Source organism: Macaca fascicularis, chromosome 9, assembly GCF_037993035.2.
Source record: "Macaca fascicularis isolate 582-1 chromosome 9, T2T-MFA8v1.1".
NCBI classification, from domain to species: Eukaryota; Metazoa; Chordata; class Mammalia; order Primates; family Cercopithecidae; genus Macaca; species Macaca fascicularis.
Window position 1 is genome coordinate 23784525 of NC_088383.1, and position 22674 is coordinate 23807198.

Sequence of the window (22674 nt, forward strand, 5' to 3'; positions counted from 1 at the left end):
TGGAATATATCATTAAATCCCAGAGCGGTCCTATGGGGGAAGGAATATTATCGTCATGCCCATTTTGCAGATGAGGAAACCAAGGCCCGGTGCTTACTCACAGTTCACAGAGATGGTCTGTTCTGTAGATCCCCAGGGAGCTGGTAGGAACTGAACCTCTTACTCTCCACCCTGGCAACTTTTATCTCATTCTTTCCTCATCAATGCCTCCAGCACCCTTAACTTCTCCACATTTTCCCCACCAGAAATTTCCCTTGTGCTGAAATTCATGATCTCTTTGAATTCCTCCAGACTAAATGGCCAGCACTCCTTGTACTCACTCCAGTAGGCACCTTTGGAGTCGTCTTTCATCCCTTCCTTTCTCTTTCTCTTTGCTTCTGACCCTCCCTCCACCTTTTTCCCCTGGGTTCCTTTCCCCAGTCTCCCCTCTCCTCCTCTCTGCTTCCTCTGCCTCCTCTTCTTTCTTATTTTCCATTCCCTAAGGAATAATGTCCTAAAGCAAGGAAATTCTGTTGGTTTTTGTTTTCTTGAAAATACTATATTTTTTAAAGCTTAAGAGGTTGGAAAATGTAAAAAGTAATAAATTAAAGATCAGAAAACCATGTGTGTTTTTTTTCCCCGGTCTCTGTTGATTAACTTACTTTTGAGCAAGTTTTAGTCTCTCTGCATCCTGTCTTTTTAAACGATGAAACAAATGATCTACTGTATTTTGTGCATGGAAGCAATCGCCCCCTAACCGTATCGCGGGGAGTCTGGAATCCAGCTTCCACGGGGGGCCAGATGTGATTCATCTTTATAGCTGTTATCATTTCATCCCTAAAGGTAGGGAACTTACCACCTTGAGTGTAGGGTTGTTGTTTTTTGTTTTTTTTTTTTTGGTTTGGTTTGGTTTTGAGGGTGTTTTTGGTAATGATTCTACCATTATCTAGGTATTCTTTACCTGCTGCGCACTGTGCTAGGCTCTTGGGTACCATAGGAAAGGAACGCATCGGGCCTACATTTCAGTCAGGGAGGCCAGCAGTACATGAGTAATTTTAAAAAGATAATCGCAGAACGATTACAGTATAGGTAAACTTAAAACAGCATAATGTGGCGAGAGGACCATGGCCCCGGGTTAGGAAAGGGGCCTAGAGAATGATACATGGCTTGTCAAGGAAGGGCTCTCTGAAGAAGTGACATCTGAGCTGCTCAGAATAAACCAGTCCTGGCAAGCGCAGGGATTTTTGTTTGTTTGTTTGCTGTCGCACTAGAGCATTCGGCGTCCTTATTATTTAGTTAAGAATATCAACAACATGGTATCTCTAATTACTTTGGGATTGTATCCCTTGTCATTGACAGATATGTAAACAGGCTGATTTCCAGGCTATACAGAAACATTTGGTAGCTGCAAAAGTCATTTATTATGAATATCCTAACTCCTTGACCATCATTCCTATTTTATTAGGAGACAAGTCAGCCATGCAAAAGAGAGTTGTTCTTTGCTGATGGCAGAGAGTTAATTACGAGTAGGGCATTCTAGCATTTGAAACAGAAGGTAGCATGTATGGAAGTGAAGTATTGTGATTGAACAGATAGGTCAATAAAGGCTCCGTGTCACTTGGGAGGAAATTACATTTGATTTCCCCAGACTTTGATTGACTGCCTCAAAATCGGTAGCGAAAACATGCACGCTCTTTGTGGAAGTGCTGGGGTGGCGCTCGCTATTCTCTGCAGTCATGCTGTTCTCTTTGAGAAAGCATAATGTCACCGTGGCTGCAACATCAAAGCGAATTCGGAAGGTCTCAAAATGAAACCTGCTAAGGTGCATCAATATGATGTAATCAATTTGGTTTCACATATTTCCTAGCATTTTTTGGCATTTTTCTTATTTTGCTATAGATGCAAACACATGTTTTCCCCTGTGGCTAGGTTTTACTTTAATTGCGTTAATTTTAAAACCTTCATTTTAAGCATTTGCTTACAATTAATTGGTTCTCTCCCTTAATTGTGAAAAACTTCTTAAATAGTATTTCTTTTAAAGAAGAACATTCTCTTGGCTAGTTTCGTCAGTCCTGGAGTTCAGCCAGAGTTTGGGGCACATATACTAGCGTCCTGCAGCTGTGGAGCTGTGGTGGGATGATCCTTGTTCTGGACTCAGAAATTGACCAATTTAGCAAACACACTCCACTTCTTGGATCATTACCTTTGTTGAGAAACCGGCTGGAACAAGAGTCAGGAATTCTGTTTATAGCATTCCAAATCTGACTGTGACAACTGGGAGACCTGTTTATCATAACGTCCAGTGTTCCACCTGTCCAGACTTCCTGCAGCCGGCAAGGCTTAAAAACGCCAGCTCTGAGTCGCTGCTGCATACACACCGCCCCTGACCACTTGCAGCGTGTCTGCCACCAATATGTCTTCCTTGGTGTGACAAAACTCACGGAGACATATGAAAAGTCATGCTGGTGGGAATGGTTGTAATCACTGTTAACAAACAAGGTTCTTATTGCCAATATCACCATCTGTTCCATCGGGTTCCACATATTACCCTGTATGTGGGCTCTGTTAAACAGATTTCTGTTCTGCCCAAGGTCACCCCTGATTCATGTTACCAGACATTGCAGATGGGTTGAATGTGAACCTCAAATTGCAGCAAGGATTCAACTCTGAAAGGTACCAAATGGTGTCATCTGGTGCACACTTAAATAAACAGAGTCAACAATGTCTGCAAAGACAAAATAGAGACATCCCTTGATAAAAGAGATGAATATATTCCCAAGAAGTCTAAAGTGCAAATTTTTATTTCTTGAATACCATCTAAAACTTACCTCACTGTATAATTGGAGAAGCATGAGGGCAGGGAGGAAATGGACCAATTTCAAGAGCAGCTGTAAGTGATAAAACTGGAAATCCCAGTGTTGCTGGATCCTATCCCTTCTTGCAAACTTAAAGCTGAGCTAAGCACTTTCCCCCTCCCTCCTCCTCAATACCGGCAGTGGATTTCTGCTCACTCACCTTGAGTTGATTCGAGTCAATTAAAATATATTGATCTTCTCAGCACCGAAAATATAAATGAGACTCAAATATTACCTCTAAGAGGTATGTACCAGGTACAGACATAGCACAGAGGAGGGAGTGATTAACAAGGAGGGCCATGGTGGTCACAGATGACTTTGCAGAGGAAGGGACAGGTAAGCAGAGAGTGAAGAATGAGCTAGTGTTCTCCAGCCACAAGTGCCAGAGGGATAGCGAAGGGTGTTTGGGACAAAGGGGCCACTAGTGCAAAGACACAGACATGAAGTCGCACAATAGTTTTAGTGAGCCATAGACGCTATTTGTGTTTGAATTTTCCCTCAGTGATGTTCTTAGTGTCCTTTCTGTAAGTGCTCTTTTATTGTGGGGCTTGGGCATTTGAATGAAAAATCTGCTGAATTCCATTCATGAGTGCTGCAAAATAACATTTTTAAATTGTTACTTTTTTCTGATGTAAACATTTATGCCAGAACATCATATTTTTAAACAAAAAGAAATGTGTATATTTAGCACACAAATGCTCTGAGCTCACGTTAAAAAGAAATCCAGTTTGGGGATCCAGAAGTGCCTCCTTGAGGAAAAGACATATATGCTGAGTTGTGAAAGAGGGCTGGGCATTGTCCTGGGGCAAGAGGATGTCAGGAAATGGGAACAGCCCTGGGGAGCCCTAATGTGGGAAAGAGCCTGGCCTATTGAAGGCTGCAAGAGAAGCCTAGAGCACGGAGCAACAGGAAGAGGCGGCCTGGGGTGGGGGAGGGCAGAGCGGGGGGCGGGGGGTGCATGGGGCTGGTGTGAGAAGTGGGGGCCGCTTGTGTAAGGCCTCAGAGGCCATGTCAGAAATCTGGGGGTAGGCCAGGCGTGGTGGCTCACTCCTGTAATTCCAGCACTTTGGGAGGCCAAGGTGGCAGGATTGCTTGAGGCCAGGAGTTCAGGACTAGCCTAGGCAACATAGCAAGACTCCATCCCTAGAAAAATAATTTAAAAATAGAACAAAAAAGTTGGGAACTTTATCATACGCAGTGGGAAACTGTGAAAGTTTTAAGTAGGGAGCAATGTGGTTATAATTTTAAAACATCACTTTAGCTGTAAGACGGAGGAAGGACTGGAGGGGGTGAGGAGAGACCTCTCAGGAGATTGTTGATATCAACCCACAGGAGAGGGTGCTGAATTGGATTCTGTGGAGGATGAGAGAAGGGAGAGATTTGAGAAACATGGAGGAGGAAAATAGTCAGGACTTGCTAATAGATTGACGTCACATGGCATGTCAAGCTTCACCTCTGTTTACATATATCAAATGATATAAACAGATGTTTTTATACATTCCCATATTTGTTTTTTAGTTTGTTTTTTTCCCAATTTACATTTTAAACTCTTACTTGATTAAACTCCAACTGGATGGAGACTAATGATAGTAAATATCAGAAAATATTTTCAAATTATTGTGATGACATATGGCCCTATAATTCTGGATTTTAAAACAAAGCAGTTTGACTTCCATCCCATTCATTTGGATAATGCTATACTATTTGGGAAACCGAAATGTGTTTTAAAAATATGACAGGCTGCAGCTTGTGTACAGGGAAAAATACAACAGAATGTCTGAGGTTTGAAATAAACAGAATTAATTCAATTCTTTTTGGTTTTTTAAACAAACAATTTTGTTTAAAAAGAATTTTGTTCAATTCTTTTTTGTTTTTTAAAGCACAAATTCTGCACTCTACTTCTATATATAAAATTAGTTTTTTTAAGGTAAGAATAATAGTTTAATTTTCCACCATAATAAGTTAATCTCAGTTATTCTTTTTAGACTTAGTGCTGCATATAGCAAATTATGGGCAAATATGTACAGATAATGCAGGTTGTGCCAGCTGTGCCTGCAAGATTCATCTTTCTGTGCTGGCATTTATGTTCAACTTAGTAAAAGCTATATTCCACTGTGTACTAGAATCTTTGGTTTTTTAAACAGCTAGGATTTTATGCATTTCCCTTTACTATCTCCATGAAGAGCAAAGAAAAGAGCAGAAGGTAGAGATATAAATGAACCAAGTCAAAACATGCCTTTGTAGAGGAGAAAAAAAGAAACAAAATCAAAGCAGAAAGGCTGAGTGTTCAGATAAACCTGATGTAACTTCCTGTATCTCCATGATCTAATTTTTCTTAGTTTCTTAGTTTACAAGACAAGCGAAAAAGATGATGTATGACCCTGCGAACTCCCTTAGTTTTCCAGAAACTCCCTGGTACACACAAAAGACAAAGTCTTTGAGAATTTATGGTATGCATTTACTTAAAATACTTCTGCCTCTATCCTGGATGCCATTGAAGTACCCTGCAGTTGTATGCTTTTTCTTAATTCTCCAGGATGTTTTAAAAAGTGAACATTCTCAAGGAAAACCACCAAGTGACAAAGGAATCATGCATTTTGGCCAAGGCATGTTTACAATGATTAAAAAATACAAGGTATTTGGTTTAAGGGGCTGATTGCATTAAATACCTGAAAAATAAGTTAAAGGAAAAAAATGATTTTTGAGGAGGTTAAGTATATATTATTAATTAGAAAATATGTATAATTTAACATTTTTGCTGGCAGTTGTAAAAAGTATTCAATATTTCCATTGTAAAAATATGAGATGTTTCTGATAAACTAATATATTAGAACCTCCAACTTTTCCCTCTTTCATAGAACCTAGTGAACACCATGCCAATTAATAATAGGAGAGAAGATGAAAAGTGAAATTATCTTAAGAATGCTTATTTTATCCCCTAGGAAAGGAAATTAAATGCTGACCCCTGGGCTATTATAGTGAGTGATGCAGGGCCTTTGGATATTTTTGTAGAGGTAAATTTTGGTTACATGTCATCTAACCAAATTTTAATTTTAAGGGATGTCATCCTAGAGAAAGAATGGGAGATACCAAAGAAGGGTTAAATGTACAAGGACTGGAGAATGAGTAGAAATGAAGCGAGGCTCTGCTTTTGCCTTTGTGGGATGTGGTGTGTTTGATGGACTGGTTTATATAAGCCAGGTTGGGAGGTGGTCCTGCGAGGGTGACACCAACTGAACCCTTCATTCTCCAGAGCTGCTGTCCCTCTTCATTACGTTCCTGCCCAGTCACTGTGGTTCAGTTTCTTTCAGAGCTGGTGCCACAGCCACAGCCTCCTTACATCTACGGCTACCAGTCTTTTTATGGAGATTTCATTTACCTCCTCTCTGATGGACAATTGTCATAACTTCTTTTCTTGAGGTTGTGTGTCCTCCTTCACAATAAGCAAATTGAGGTGACAGTACCAAATTTAATTCATCACAATACAGGGTGATGGGCTGAATCATATAGCTTCAATTTTTTTTTTTAAATTTTGGTTATTCTTATATAATCCTAAATGAAAAAAAGTGTCAAAAACGTAAAAGAGATATTCATATTATTGACATCTAAGTATTTTTACTGTCTTGACTTCTATTACTATGATGATTTAAATGGATTTTGAAAACAGAATTTTGGGTCTCCCTTTAAAACCAGGATGCTCTCTTTACCTTATTGCTTGCACCATCTCCTATTTATAGCACTTCCAAACATTAAAGAACATAACTAAATTATCTCCCACTCATTAAAATGCTCTCATTTTTATTTTTACTACCTATGAGCTTTAAACTGATTTTCAAAACCAAGACAGCTGGTGTCTGGAGCCCTTTGACCCTGGCTTGATCTTGGAAGCTAAGCAGGGTAGGGACTGGCTAGAACTTGCATGGGAGACTGCCTGGGAAAACCGGGTGCTCAAAAAACAAGGGCTATTCTGTGCTCTTAAAAGAAGATTCAGGTTACCTAATTGTGAAAAAATGTTAGTATATTAATAGTAACTGTAGTCTTTTTATACTAGAGACAGGAAATTTAATAACTGAATATGCCTACATTACTAAAATTATCTATTTATATCCATATCATGACTTTGATCTTTAACATTTAATTTGTAAAAGCAGTATTCTCATGCAGAATGATGTGCTGGTTCTGTGAACCTTTGCCTACAGTTAACAACCTGATTGGAAGAAGAGGAAGACAGGCCAATGAATTTTAACTTAAATCAGGAGTTCCCATGCTCACTCATTCCTACTTTGTAAGGCTTTTGTTTTCTTAATTGGTAGGAATATGTTATCTTCAAGAAAACTTTCTAAGAATGTTATGGCTCATGTGTGGAATCATATAAGAGTTTCTTTAAATAGAATTTCCTGGTCTTATAAGTAAATAAAAATAATAATAATGGTTGTACCATTTTTTTAAGAAGTAGTAGTCATCTATTTCTGAGGTTTCTAAAAAGTAGGAATGATATATTTTTCTATAACCAAAAGCTGTACAAGTAGAAAAAGAATTATTTAAATTCATTCATAGCTCAAAATTTTCCAGACTCCATTTAAATCACTAGCGCTCGATTCTGGGTTCACTGCATGGCAAATTAATTTATTTCTAAAATTGTATTTCTGTACTCATTTGTTTTAGCAGCTCAGTTGCATGCTCCAAAGATAATTTTTTGAATTCAGATGAATCACATTCATTTCTCCTTCATTTACTCAGCGCTGCTGCTGAAGCTGATGGTATTGATCCATTAATAAACGTCCTGTCTAGTAAACGAGATGGAGCCATTGCCAACGCCGCTACGGTATTAACGAACATGGCCATGCAGGAGCCCCTGCGCCTGAACATACAGAATCACGACATCATGCATGCCATCATCAGCCCACTGCGTTCTGCAAACACAGTCGTGCAGAGCAAAGCTGCTCTCGCTGTCGCCGCAACTGCGTGTGACGTTGAGGCCCGGACAGAGGTGAGGATTTTAATAACATGTGTTCTCGCATTTTTCTGGTTAGTACCTATTGGTGAATTCATCTGAAACATTTTTAAGTGATTGGACCTACCTATCGTTTAAGTCCTTCAACATTGGTAAAACAGTGGAAAACAAATTGGCATTGTCTTGTCTTGTTTGGTGTATTAGCAAAGAAGGTGGCCATGCCTGATTCCTCAAAGATCTAGAACTAGATGTACCATATGACCCAGCCATCCCATTACTGGATATATACCCAAAGGATTATAAATCATGCTGCTATAAAGACACATGCACACGTATGTTTACTGCGGCACTATTCACAATAGCAAAGACTTGGAATCAACCCAAATGTCCATCAGTGACAGACTGGATTAAGAAAATGTGGCACATATACACCATGGAATACTATGCAGCCATAAAAAAGGATGAGTTTGTGTCCTTTGTAGGGACATGGATGCAGCTGGAAACCATCATTCTTAGCAAACTATCACAAGAACAGAAAACCAAACACCGCATGTTCTCACTCATAGGTGGGAACTGAACAATGAGATCACTTGGACTCGGGAAGGGGAACATCACACACTGGGGCCTATCATGGGGAGGGGGAGGGGGGAGGGATTGCATTGGGAGTTATACCTGATGTAAATGACGAGTTGATGGGTGCTGACGAGTTGATGGGTGCAGCACACCAACATGGGACAAGTATACATATGTAACAAACCTGCACGTTATGCACATGTACCCTAGAACTTAAAGTATAATAATAATAATTAAAAAAATAAAAATAAAAATAAAAGAAGGTGGCCATGCCTTGTAAACCCAGCAATTCTGTTTCTAAGTATAAACCTAAGAGAATCTGTTGCCTCTGTGTACCAGCAAGCATTGTTTATAATATCTAAACAACTGAAAACACACCAATTGTCCAGTTGTTAAGAAAACGGATAATGCATTGTGCTGTAGCCATAAAATGGAATCTCATGTCAGGGAAAATGAATGAGCTACAGCCCCACATGTCAACAGAGATGAGTTCACAAGCATTATGCCAAGCAAAAACAAATTGTAGAAAAATACATACTTATGATTCCATTTATGTAACGTTCAAAAGGATGCAAAGCTAAGCACTATGCTGTTTTGGCATGCATACATATAAGTTAAAACTATAAAGAAAATTGAGGGAATGCTGAATCCAAAATTCAAGAAAGTGGTTGCTTCTGTAGGGAGAAAGGGGGGCATGTAATTGGGTAGAACACCCAGGGGTTCAGTGTCATTGAAATGGTCATCTCTTAAGCTGGATAGTAGACAAACAGGTGTGCTTTTTACTAGGACTCTTTAAATTATACATGTGGGTTATATGTACTCTTGTGTTTCTCTTATATTTCTTATTTTTAAAACATACAACTGCATTTATCTGAAAATGTATTATATAAAAATGTCCTTAATAATTATGGTGATCCTATTAAATCTTCAGAAAAACTTTATTTAGGCCAAGTGCGGGGGCTCACGCTTGTTATCCCAGCACTTTTGGAGGCTGAGGAAGGTGGATTGCTTGAGGCCAGGAGTTCGAGGCCAGCCTTGGCAACATAGAGAGATCCACATCTCTACAAAAAGACTCTACCTCCTAAAAGAATAAAAATACAACTGAACTTAAATCAACAAACATCTTTTTATTTTTCTCAATTTTCTCACATTTTCATGTCACCACGGCACTCATTTGAACAGCCTGGACTTTGTTCTTCTCTGTCCCATAAAAATAACAAAACCAATGTTTATTGGGCATCTGCTATGTGCCAGTGCTAAGCACTTTACATGTATTTAAGCCTCATTTGAGATAGGTATGTTTGTAATCCCCATATTACAGATAAGGAAAATGAGGCTTAAAGAAATATGCTCAAAGCAGAGTTGGTAAGAGGCGAGTCAGGGATATGAGAATACATCTGGGTCTAGAGCCCACGCTTCACACTATGCTGTCTGCTCAGACAACTGCCTAATCTTTTTCTTCTGTCTCTTTGATCTCTATTCCGTCTCCCTTGTTTGTTCCCATTGACTCACTTCATTTGTGATCACCCACTCAGGTAGTGGTAGACACCAGATATGTATTTACCAACTACTGCGTGCCAGGTGCTCTGCTGGGTATCAGGAGCACAGTGACAAACAAGGGTCCTGCTTATACCTCCATGCAGCCTGCAGGGGCACCCACCTAGTTCCTGGAATATGCGGGAGACCCTTTACTTTTTTCCCTCCCCTCTCATTCCCCTTTCTGGCTCCAGGCTGATCTTTCTAACCTGTGACCCTGGTCACAGCATTGCACATCCTCAATGGGAACGTTAAGCTGCTCAGTGCCATCTGCAGGGCCCCTCGTGACCTGCACCTGCCTACCTAAAGGTGTAAGCTCCAACGCTGTCCAGGTGGAACTCTTCACTCCAGAAATGCCACACTGCTTGTAATTGTGTCAGAATGCTCTGCTCTCACAGCTATACCTGCTTGATTTCCCTGCTTTCTCCCTTTTCCCCCCACCTGATAAATTCCTATTTCTCCTTCAAAATCCAGCTCTACCCTCCTGTCCCCTAGGAGGCCTTTCTTCAGTTTTCAAACTAGGGTGCATCTTTCTCTATGCTCCCATTGCAACTTTTGTCTTCCTTTTTTGAATTTTATGGTTCTGTGTAAACGACTACAAGCTCCTTGAGACTTTAGGGAAGGGAACTGAGATTTTTCATCCCTGTGTTCGTGTCATTAATATATACCTGGCACATAATATATGCTGAATGAACAGTTGTTAAATGAATGAGTGAACATATAAATGGAGGAATTAATGAATAAATTAAATATATGCCTAAAAGATATGTGGTGGCCGGGCGCGGTGGCTCAAGCCTGTAATCCCAGCACTTTGGGAGGCCGAGACGGGCGGATCACGAGGTCAGGAGATCAAGACCATCCTGGCTAACACGGTGAAACCCCGTCGCTACTAAAAAAATACAAAAAACTAGCCGGGCGAGGTGGCGGGCGCCTGTAGTCCCAGCTATTCGGGAGGCTGAGGCAGGAGAATGGCGTAAACCCAGGAGGCGGAGCTTGCAGTGAGCTGAGATCCGGCCACTGCACTCCAGCCCGGGCGACAAAGCGAGACTCCGTCTCAAAAAAAAAAAAAAAAAAAAAAAGACGTGGTGTTAGATTACTAGCTCGTATTATACCTTATCCTTGCTAAGCATGAGGATGCTTCAAGTGAACTTTCTAAGCTGTCCAAGTAATGTGTGATAACACGTAAGCCCCACCAGGGCCCCTGTGTTTGCGATGAGAGTGACTGAAAGTGGAACAGATTCCACGGGGATCTTGCCTTAAGATACTACACATTCAAGCTGGTGGAATAAGAACATTCTTTTTATCCTCCAGGTGCATAGATAATGCAGCATTACATTTTAGACATGAGACAAGAACTCTGCCCAATCTTTTTTTTTCTGATTGGAATAATTTTATACATGAGTGATGTCTTTTAATTATGTAATTAATGGAGTTCTATCCAATTCTTTTCTTTTTCTTCTCCTCTTCAGTCCTTTGAGAAATGAAGAGAAGACACTGTGTATGGATAGCAAAGATGGGTCTTTCCCTGGAGAATTGCTTGAGTGTTGCTTTGGCTGTGGTGCTGACTTAGTGGCCATGCACAGTGACATGAGGGGTCCTGGCTGGCATCGGTTCATCCAGCCTCAACCTGAGGGACTGTGTTAACTTCCTATTGCCACTGTAACAATGACCACCACTTAGTGGCTTAAAGCCATGCAAATCGAATATCATATGGTTGGGGAGGTCAGAAGTCTGAAGCTGTGTCTGATGTCCTTGCCCTTTCAGCTTCCAGGGGCTTCTCACGTTGCTTGGCTTGTGACCCTCCTTGGATCTTCGAAGTGCATCACTGCAACCTCTGCTTCCATCACGTCTCTTTTTTCTGCTTCCAGCATCTTCTGTCCCCCTCTTGTAAAGATCCTTGTGATTACACTGAAACCTCCTGGCTAATCCAGTATAATCTCCCCGTCTCAAGACCCTTAATCATCTCTGCAGAGTCCCTTCCAGGGATGAGGACATCTTTGGGGGCCCCTTATTCTGTCTATCACAGAGCCAAATGAACAGTCAGTGTTCAGGAGCAGAGTGAATAAGCATCGGGCATCCCACGTGTGGGCAGTGAGAAGATAGACTCCTGCTGCAGTCCCCGTCCCACGTAAAATCAGGATGACCTCCCTGGGATACTTTCCTGGGGCCCAAAAACCGGGCTCCTGCGTGTAAGGGTTTGCAATAGATTTTTCCCCACTGAATTTAATAAACCTAAAGATAGACACATTCTAAAGCATTTTTACATAGTTAAAACTTTTTAGCAATCAAATAATGAGATTTTTTCAGAAACACAAATAGTTTACATTCTATACTCTCAATGTGTAACATTTTGGTTTCTGCTTTTAGTTAAGAAATTCTGGTGGGTTGGAGCCCCTGGTAGAGCTGCTACGCTCCAAGAACGATGAAGTGAGGAAGCACGCCAGTTGGGCAGTGATGGTCTGTGCTGGTGACGAGCTGACGGCCAATGAATTATGCAGGCTCGGGTGAGTGGGTGCCATCTCAAGTTTCTGGCTCAGATGAAGAGCAGAAGATGGAGAGGCACACTCTTCAGGCCCAAAGAATTCCAAGCCAAGTCTCCACTGCTCTCTCAGTCCACAGAAGTTCTGCATGTTCCCAGGGCATGCCTTGGCTTGGAGGCAGAGGGGTCCCCATTCATCGCATCTGAACGCTCCCTCACTGCCCTTGAAAAAAACACCTTCAATATTTTTTTCTAACCCCTTTACCTTGATGAATGCTTCTCTTTTACTTTCTTCTGCTACTGCCAAACAAATTCTATTTGTCTCCCAACTTTCAAGGCTAAAATTAAATGGGCAAGCTGTGTCTACCACCTCTATTTCTTTCTCACCCATCTCAAACCTTCACCAGAATTCCACATTTCACCACCCTCATCAATCAGTTCTGTTGACCAAAAGCAGATGAATTTATTGCCTTTAACACATCGGCGAATAGGGTTTTAAGTTTTGTTTCGTTTCTTTCTTTCTCTCTCTCTCTCTCTTTCTTTCACCTGCCTTCCTTCCTTCCTTCCTTCCTTCCTTCCTTCCTTCCTTCCTTCCTTCCTTCCTTCACTTCCCCTTTCTTTCTTTCTTTCTTTCTTTCTTTCTTTCTTTCTTTCTTTCTTTCTTTCTTTCTTCTTTCTTTTTTCTTTTCTTTCTTTTTTTTCCTTTTTTGTTTTGGCAGAGTCTTGCTCTGTTGCCCAGGCTAAAGTGCAGTGGTGCAATCTCAGCTCACTGCAGCCTCTGCCTCCTGGGTTCACAATTCTGCTGTCTCAGCCTCCCGAGTAGCTGGGATTACTTTTTTGTATTTTTAATAGAGATGAGGTTTTGCCATGTTGGCCAGGCTGGTCTCGAACTCATGACCTCAAGTGATCAGCTCACCTCAGCCTCCCAAAGTGCTGGGATTACAGGCATGAGCCATCACATCCAGCCCCAGGTTTTAAGTTTCTATAGACAGGTTTCATTTATTAATTTCTAAACATTTGGATTCTTTGCATATATTGTCCAGTTAGATGAAAAAGTTGAGGTCCAATACTAATTTTGCTTTTAGATGAACAAAGAACTTTTTCCCCCAAAAGCGTCCTTTTCACCTGTTTGAACATGAGTTACTACTTGGCATATGTATCCTTAAGAAGGGCAGATTTGTCTTCATAATTCTGTCAGTATTACTTTATCTAAGAGGGTGGGGGAGGCTTTAAGCTCCATCTCCATTCTTCCTTCAGGGTCTGAAGTCAGTATATAAATGGAGACTCAGTATTCAATGGCTTGTATAAAGCGAGTAATGCTTTTTGCTTTTATTGACAGGGCTTTAGATATCCTTGAAGAAGTTAACCTATCAGGAACTCGGAGAAATAAATTCAGTGAGGCAGCTTATAATAAGTTGCTCAACAACAATCTTTCCCTGAAATACAGCCAGACTGGCTATTTGTCATCAAGTAACATAATTAACGATGGATTCTATGATTATGGTCGGGTAAGTGACAGCACTTATTTGCAGTTTAGTATGTACAATAATAATTTGTCGTTAATCCTGATGCCATTACATTGCAATTTCATAATCACCTAATGTAATTTATATATTTTTACAGGCGAAAACTTGAAAATCAGCACTTCATTCTTAACTTTAGTTATAAGATTTTGCATTTTTTCGTTCAGTTTTAACTAGAATCTGCTTACTTGTAATTAAATCAGCTTGCCAGTGGCAGTCTCAAGTTTCAGATAAGACACAAAAAAAGAGCTGGGTGGGCATGGTGATGCATACCTGTAGCCCCAGCTATTCAGGGGGCTGAAGCAGGAGGATTACTTGAGACCAAGAGCCCAGGAGTTTGAGGCTACAGTGCACTATGGTTGTGCCTGTGAATAGACATTGCACTCCAGCCCAGGCAGCATAGCAAGACCCTGTCAAAAAAAAAAAAGTATAAAAGAAGGAGCAGGTGACATGGCTCATGCCTGTAATCCCAGAACTTTGGGAGTCTGAGGTAGGAGAATCACTTGAGGCAGGAGTTCGAGATCAGCCTGGGGAACATAGTGAGACCGTGTCTCTATAAAAAACTTTAAAACATTAGCTGGGTATGGTGGCATGTATCTGTAGTCTGATCTACTCAGGAGGAGTTAGGAGGATGACTTGAGCCCAGGATGCAGTGAGCTACGATCACACCACTGCCCTCCAACCTGTCTTTTTTTTTTTTTTTTTTTTAAAGTAGCATTCAAAATTTGGGGGTTCTATTATTTCTATTACATGAATGTTGAGAGAAGTGAGAAGCTAGAAATTAAAATATTGAGGACCCTTTTTACATGATTGGTTTAGTCAGTATTTTCTACTTCTTCTGGAAACCAAAAGCAATGAGGAGAATGGGGAACACGTTTAAAACCCACAAATCCCATGTTAAGCAAAACTAGGAAGCAGATATGATCTGCAGACTTCAAAAAATGTTAAGGGTTGCCAAAAGCTCCCAAGATCAAGCAGAAGCTGTGCAGGAAGATAAAGGAAAAGGAAAAAAATATATCACAGAGAGGAACAAGGGAGCTAAAGATGGCAGAGCTCAGACAGCAAGCACCACGAACACTGTATACTTCCTAAGGTCACGGGAAAACTCAGAAGTGCAAAAGCTGTAAGTGTGGTTTGCCAGGCAGGTGCAAGAACTCAGGACACGGGGAGTGAGGCTGACAGCAGAAGCCTTCTTGGACCAATTTGGTTCCAAGAAGCAGAGGAGACAGGGCCATACGTCACATCACTGAGTCCCGGTTGCAGGAAGCACTCTCTCTAGCGGAGAACTAGAGAAAATTTGAATAATTCAAAACAGCTTGCCTAAAACTTGACTCTTACTCTCCCTTCTGCCTCCCTCAGCTCCTGCCTCCTTCACCTCCTGCCATCACCGCCATACCCTGTAACACACATAAACCACTAAGAAATCGCTCCCAGGAAGCCCGTCTCCTTCAGTGATAATAATTTTAAAAGAATGTTGCAGCATCAGAACAAAGCAGCTTTAAGAAAACCAAGGTGGGGCCGAACGCCGTGGCTCACACCTGTAATCCCAGCACTTTGGGAGGCAGAGGTGGGCGGATCATGAGGTCAGGAGATAGAGACCATCCTGGCTAACACGGTGAAACCCCGTCTCTACCAAAAATGCAAAAATTCACCAGCCATGGTGGCGCATGCCTGTAATCCCAACTATTTAAGAGATGGAGGCAGGAGAATCACTTGAACCCTGGAGGCAGAGGTTGCAGTGAGCTGAGATGGCACAATTGCACTCCAGCCTGGGTGACACAGTGAGACTCCATCTCAAAAAAAGGAAAAAAAAAAAAAGAGAGAGAGAGAAAGAGAGAAATGAGAGGCGCCATAGAGGGAGATGAGAGCGGGCAGAGGCAGGGTGAGGGGCTCTGAAATGCTGGGGATCCCTGAGGTGGTGGGCGGTTGCCATTTTAGAAGTTGTGGTCAGGTGGGTCTCACTGAGACAGTGATCATTTCCAAGCCAAAACTTGCAGAGGTGAGGGCCTTAGTCCCAGGCAAATCTTGGGCTGGGGAAGTCCTGGGCAAATCTGGGGTTGTTTTCTAGGCAGAGGAAACAACCAGTGCAAGTGCCATGAGGTGAATATATGCTTGGCATGTGCTAGGCACAGCAGGAAGGCTGGTGCAGCTAGAGCTGGCCTAGCAAAGTGGGAGGAGAGCAGACCGGAGACCAGAGAGCTAACGAAGGCCAGGTCATGTGAGTCCTGGAGAACATTGGAAGGATGTGGCCTTTACTCTGAATGGAACAGGATCCATGGCAGGTCCTGGGCAGAAGAATGACAGAATCGATCTTATTTTAAAAGGCTCACTCTTGCCTTCTTTCCAAAGAACCATGAAACGTATCTTGGATGAGAAAGGGATTCAACTATAACTTAATTGGACAAAGATCTCAGAAGTCATCTAGTTTAGCCCTATTCCTCCAGGCTGGTGAAACTGCCTGCACAGGGCTTTGTCTGGCCTACTTTTAGATACACTCAACACTTTTAGTCATCTGTTCCAGTATTCAGTTACTTTTGCAGGCAGTCAGTTCTCCCTTAGGTATATAGATGGATTTGCCAATCCAAATACTTCCAGGGGCCAAGATGATAATGATGGGATGAAACAGCTGAGTGTAAACCAATCGAGATGATAAGGAACTGGATCTGTCCTGCCCAAAGGCAAGAACATCCACAAGCTTCAGGTTCCTACTTCTAATTTTATGTATGTATATTGTACATGTGCGTGTATGTGTGTGTGAAATGAGACAGCGCAAACAGCTGAGAACATATTCTGTCTGTATTCATTTTCAAAAATATGACCCATGCAGATACTACTTTTTGGTCCTTAAATTATCTTACAGATAAATCCCGGCACCAAACTGTTGCCTTTGAAGGAGCTCTGCTTACAAGAACCAAGTGACCTACGGGCTGTACTCTTAATCAACAGTAAATCTGATGTGTGAGTCTTTGCAGGGAAAGGGGAAGCAGGGAAGCACACACTGCTTGTTGTTGTTGTTTCTCCATCAACATGTGAATATGTGAAGATTCCCAGACTCTTTTCTCCTGTATCTAGCACCTCCATGAAAATAAACACCGGCTCATAAACTCATAGCCTGACATGGAATAACCATGAAATAGCCACCACTGCAAATCAATGTGCTCTCTGCTCTCTCTTTGACTCCATACTGCCAGTCAGTTTCAAGTGTGTTCTGAAGTCAAGGCCTCTTACCATGGAGTCATTGAAGAAAGTGTAAATAGCAGCAAACTGAGATGAATCCTGTTTACAGTTCTCCAGGACTATGTGCTGGAGTACAGTTACCACCCAACATTTTTCTTCTGAAATAAGAAGTAAATGGTAGAGATAAAAATTAAAGCTTCCATGGTCTTCTTTAAAATGATCATGGCCAGGCATGGTGGCTCATGCCTATAATCCCAGCGCTTTGGGAGGCGGAGGCAGGCAGATCACAAGTTCAGGAGATCAAGGCCAACATGGTGAAACCTTGTCTCTACTAAAAAATACAAAAATTAGTTGGGTGTGGTGGCACACAGCTGTAATCCCAGCTACTCGGGAGGCTGAGGCAGGAGAATCGCTTGAACCCAGGAGGTGGAGGTTGCAGTGAGCCGAGATTGCACTGCCACTGCTCTCTAGGCTGGCAGCAGAGTGAGACTCCGTCTCAAAAAAAAAAAAAAAAAGAGAGATCATGTATATCTATATATCCATATAGTATTTATGTGATACATTTTATACAAATAATTTCTGTTCTAGCTTACGAAAGGCTTTATAATAGTCTTTTTGCAGTGGCTCACGCCTATAATCCCAACACTTTGTGAGGTTGATACAGGCAGATCCTTTGAGCTCAGGAGTTTGAGACCAGCTTGGACAACACGATGAAACCTCAGCTATACAAAAAATACAAAAATTAGCCGGGTATGGTGGCACATGCCTGTAGTCCCAGCCACTTGGGGGACTGAGGTGGAAGGATCGCTTGAGCTCCGGCGGTCAAGGCTGCAGTGAGCCATAATCGCACCACTGCACTCCAGCCTGGGCGACAGAGTGAGATCCTGTCTCAAAGAACAAACAAAGAAAAAATAACTTATCCTTTATACTTCAAAAATAGTATGTCACTGTTAAAAGTCAGCTCCATGCTGGGCTTGGTGGCTCATGCCTGTAATCCCAGCACTTTGGGAGGCCGAGGTGGGTGGATCATGAGGTCAGGAGATTGAGACCATCTTGGCTAACACGGTGAAACCCCATTTCTACTAAAAATACAAAAAATTAGCCGGGCGTGGTGGCGGGCGCCTGTAGTACCAGCTACTTGGGAGGCTGAGGCAGGAGAATGGCGTGAACCCGGGAGGCAGAGCTTGCAGTGAGCGAGATCGTGCCACTGCACTCCAGCCTGGGCGACAGAGTGAGACTCTGTCTCAAAAAAAAAAAAAAAAAGAAGAAAGAAAGAAAAAAGTCAGCTCCAGTTATGACTTTTGGAAAAAAATCTGTTTTGTGGACTAAAACCATAATCTATTGACAAATAGATTATTGTAATCTATATATAATTTTAAATGTGTAAAATTTTAGTTCTCCACCTTCATCTATGGAAGATAAATCAGATGTTGGTTATGGACGAAGTATTTCTTCTTCATCTTCCTTAAGAAGATCAAGTAAAGAAAAGACCAAGTAAGAAAATGATGTTTTATCTATATGCAAATAACTTTCCCTTCAATTTGAGTGTGAAAAAATGTTTTAGATTTTAGATTTGGGCAACTTGGTTTTTATTCTTCTTATGGTAATACAGTTGCACAATTGCCTTTTACATTGCTATAGGAAAGATCTCTGGAATGGGAGCCAGGAAATCTGGTTTCACATTCGATTTCGCCCTGTGGACCTGCAGTGATTTGGGCCACATGACTTAGTGTCTGTGTGGGTTTCCTTTCCTTAGCTGTGGATGAAATAACGCCGGGTCCCTGGCTTCATGATGGGGAAAAGAATCAAATTATATAATGAAATAAAAATTGTATAATGAAGTAAAAATGCCTTGTAAGCTCTAAATGCAAATGCAATGTATTGTTATTTTCCATATGATTGAAATTGGTTGTGGTTTTTTTTCAAATGACAAGAAAAAATAGTTATCATTTTAGTGCTGGATTTGGATCTCCCATAGAAGACAAATCGGAGCCAGCTTCTGGACGAAATACTGTTGTCAGCAAAAGCGCCACCAAAGAAAAAGGATGGAGGTAAGAAAGTGTCCTGAGTTCCTCATTACCCAGCCAGACTGGTGGAAGGGAGGGGTGGCTCTTCAGTAGGAAGCTTTCTTCTAACATCACTGTGTTGAACCAGGCAAGACTCATGAGATGCAATTAAAAAGGAACTTGATTTTTGTCTCTTACCATCTCTTTAAAACTTACCTGAAGAGAATTGTCTTCTGGCTCTGGCCAAAAACTCGGGTCACTTGGATCACTTGTAGGAACAACAGAGTCCTACAGTCGCTTTAACTAAAACATGACAACAGGGACGGCAGTCTTTAGACAGCCCTTTGACAGCCTAACCCTGGGTAACCAACTTGGTGTGAGGGTTTCTGCCTCCCGCTGCTGCCTTTTGCAGGTGGGGAACCCCACACCCAGGTGTGTGGTCCTGCTCTCTCTCCTCCCGCCCCACTTTTGCTTCCACGGCCTTCCCCGCCTCCCTCACTGTCTCTGACCCTCCATGGGAAAAGGAACGAGGAGGAGGAGAGGCAAATAGGGCAACGCTCTTACTTGGTTGGGACAATTGTAATGTCCTTTTAAGGTCTGTGCATTGTTTTTTTTTTTTTTTCCTGAGGCGGAGTCTTCCTCTGTCGCCCAGGCTGGAGTGCAGTGGCACCATCTCCTATCTTGGCTGACTGCAACCTCTGCCTCCCGGGTTCAAGCAATTCTCCTGCCTCAGCCTCCTGAGTAGCTAGGATTACAAGTGTGAGCCACCATGCTTAGCTAATTTTTGTATTTTTACTAGAGACGGGGTTTCACCCTGTTGGCCAGGCTGGTCTCGAACTCCTGACCTCGTGATCTGTCTGCCTTGGCCTCCCAAAGTGCTGGGATTACAGGCATGAGTCACCCTGCTTGGCCCTACATGTTTACATATTTTTAAAACATACTTCTCCTGTGAGAACTTTCCTGGATTATTTGAAAAACTGTATTGAGTTATGGTAGACTTAAGCCTGTAAGGGCCATGGTGGCATTGGAGGCTGTGGAATGTGGATACCAGACCCCTGCTTTCCAAGGAGGCTGGGCCCCAGGTCTCCCAAGGCGTAGGCAGTGGTTTGCCCTCCTCCTTAGACTGCTTTATTTTCTGCTCTTTCTTCTCTGTTGTTACAGTCTCTGCTGCTCAATATTCTCATCAGTGCTTCTCATCTGCTCCTGTGGTTCCAGTCCCATAGCTTCTGCTTGCTCTCTCCTCCCCTTCCCTGTCCTTCTCTTCCTTCCCTTCCCTTCTCCTCCCTTCCCTCCAGCTTCCCTCTCCTTCCCTTCCCTCTGCTTCTTTGTATCCCCTCCCTCCCCTCTCCCTTCCCTTCCCTGTTCTTCTCTTCTCTTCCCTTCCCTTCCCTCCCGTCCCTCCCTTCTCTCTTCTTTCCCTTCCCTTCCCTTCTCTCTTCTTTCTCCCCTTCCTTCCCATTCCCTGACCTACCTTCTTCTCTCTCCTTCCCTTTCCTATCCTCTCCTTCCTTTCCCTCCCCGCTCTGTCCTTTCTCTCCCCTTTCCTTCGCTTTCCCTTCCCTTTCCTTCCCTTCCCTCCCCTCTTTCTCTTCCCTCTCCTCTCCTCGCTTTTCCTTCCCACCCCTTCCCTTCCCTCCCCTCCCCACTCCTTTCTTTCCCTCCCCTCTCCTTCCCCTCCCTCCCCTCTCCCTTCCCTTCCCTGTTCTTCTCTTCTCTTCCCTTCCCTTTTCTTCCCTCCCCTCTTTCCCTTCCCTTCCCCCTTCTCTCTCCCCTTACTTCCCATTCCCTGACCTACCCTCCTCTCTCTCCTTTCCTTTCTTCTCCTCTCCTTCCTTTCCCTCCCCACTCCTTCCCTTCCCTCCCCACTCCTTCCCTTCCCTCCCCTCTCTTTCCTTCCCTCCCCTCTCTTTCCTTCCCTCCCCTCTTTCCCTTCCCTCCCCTCTCTTTCCCTTCCCTCTCCTCTCCTTTCCTTTCTTCCCCTTCTCCTTCCCTTCCCTACCCCCTCCTTCCTTTCCCTCCCCCTCCTTCCCTTTCCTTCCCTTCCCTTCCCTGTTATTCCCTTCCCTCTTCTCGCCTTCCCTTTTCTCCTCTCTCCTTCCCTTCCCTCCTCTCTCCTTCCCTTTCCTTTCCTTTCCATTCCTTGTCCTTCCCTTTTCTTTGTTTTGCTCCGCCCTACCCTTTGGCCTCTCTGAGCTTCTCCCCATTGGACTAAAAGCTCCTCAAGAACAAGGACATGTTCTTATTTGAATAATTTCCTTTCATCCCCTGTATTTAGTGCAGTGCCTGACTGGCACTCATAGGCATTCACATTTATTCAAAAGAACAGAAATCCAAACTTTGGCAGGAAAAGGTTATTTCTGACAAGTTCCACACTTGTAAACGATGCATCTGGAGCAAATAGGTTACCTTCTCTTTATCTCTGTTTCCTCATCCATAAAACTGAAATAAAAATAGAACTGTTTTCATAGTGCTGTTGTAAGCCTCAAGTAAGTCACTACGTGTGAAATGCTTAGCGCAGTGCCTGGCACATGGTAAACAGTCAACAAATGTCAGCTCCTGTTGCTATTATTATTGTTGTACTAAGCAGTTGCAAGGAGCCAAAACCCACTCCAACTGTACAAGGATATAAAGGAATTCAGTGCAGGGATGCAGAGGGTCCTCAATGGGACAGGTGACAACTGCAGGGCCCGCCCATCTCTCTTCCTCTCTCTCTTTCTCCCTCCACCTGCATGGTAACTTACTTGCACTTGCTTCCTTGCTTGCTTTTTTTTTAACGGCCTCACCTCTAACTGTAGCTTGCATGTGGCCTTGGTTTGCTAAGGGACCAAATCTGGCCCCAATTCCAAAACAGCCTTCCAGTTCAAAAGCCTGGCAGCAATCAAGTACAATCTCTCTCTGTCTCTTCGCGCATTTTCAGGAGACTCAATCTCATTTTCACAGGCCATCCGGAACGTTGGCTGCCTCTGAGACAAGTGTTCCCCTTTAGTCCACCCAGCTATGGCCCTGGGAAAGACTCAACCTTCTGCTGCCTTGCTAGGGACAGGCCACTTGACTGATGAGCAGCCACAGGACCCTGTTGTACATATAGTGCTTCAATCAAAGTGCACCTTTCCCTCTGGTCCTCACCCAGACGGGTGAGCACATCAGCTTTCATCTTTAGTTCTTCTGCTCTTCTTGGCTTTTTAAAATTGTCTTATTTTTCTTACAGCTCAATCTGGTTCTTAATCCTAAACCTTTTGGGCAATCCTTCTGGGTGGGAACTCACTTTGTGTACTTGCGAATATCAAGCTGCTAATCTTCACACAGCTATAGTTTGCTTTATTGTGATATTTGACACTGACATTTTCCGTAACACTGTGAAGCACTCACATCTTGATCTCATTAGATCCATGTCACTTTGTTCTATGGATAAATCCCTTCATTTTTGGCCCTTGGTGTTATCTTTTCATCCTTTGCAATACTGTAAATATCAGTGTTCTCCAAAAGTAGTACTCCTATTCCTACTCTCCATAGTTTTAGCTCCCATTCCAAAGCTGAGACCCTTCTCTTGAGTCCAGACCTGTGTGTCCAGTTGCCTGGTGGAGTCCTCTGC

The 22674-nt window shown here is 42.7% G+C and overlaps 1 protein-coding gene across 2 annotated transcripts in view; it reads left to right on the plus strand.

Annotated features, from left to right (window-relative positions):
* ARMC3 (armadillo repeat containing 3) overlaps positions 1-22674 on the plus strand; it is a 115922-nt gene that overhangs the window by 67188 nt on the left and 26060 nt on the right. The window contains exons 11-16 of one of the 2 annotated variants that reach the window (XM_005564794.5): positions 7575-7824; positions 12265-12401; positions 13716-13884; positions 16760-16857; positions 18472-18570; positions 19011-19127. In XM_005564794.5, coding sequence (XP_005564851.1) covers positions 7575-7824; positions 12265-12401; positions 13716-13884; positions 16760-16857; positions 18472-18570; positions 19011-19127 — 870 coding nt within the window. The remainder of the gene's footprint in view (positions 1-7574; positions 7825-12264; positions 12402-13715; positions 13885-16759; positions 16858-18471; positions 18571-19010; positions 19128-22674) is intronic. The other variant, XM_005564795.5, reaches the window with a different exon arrangement.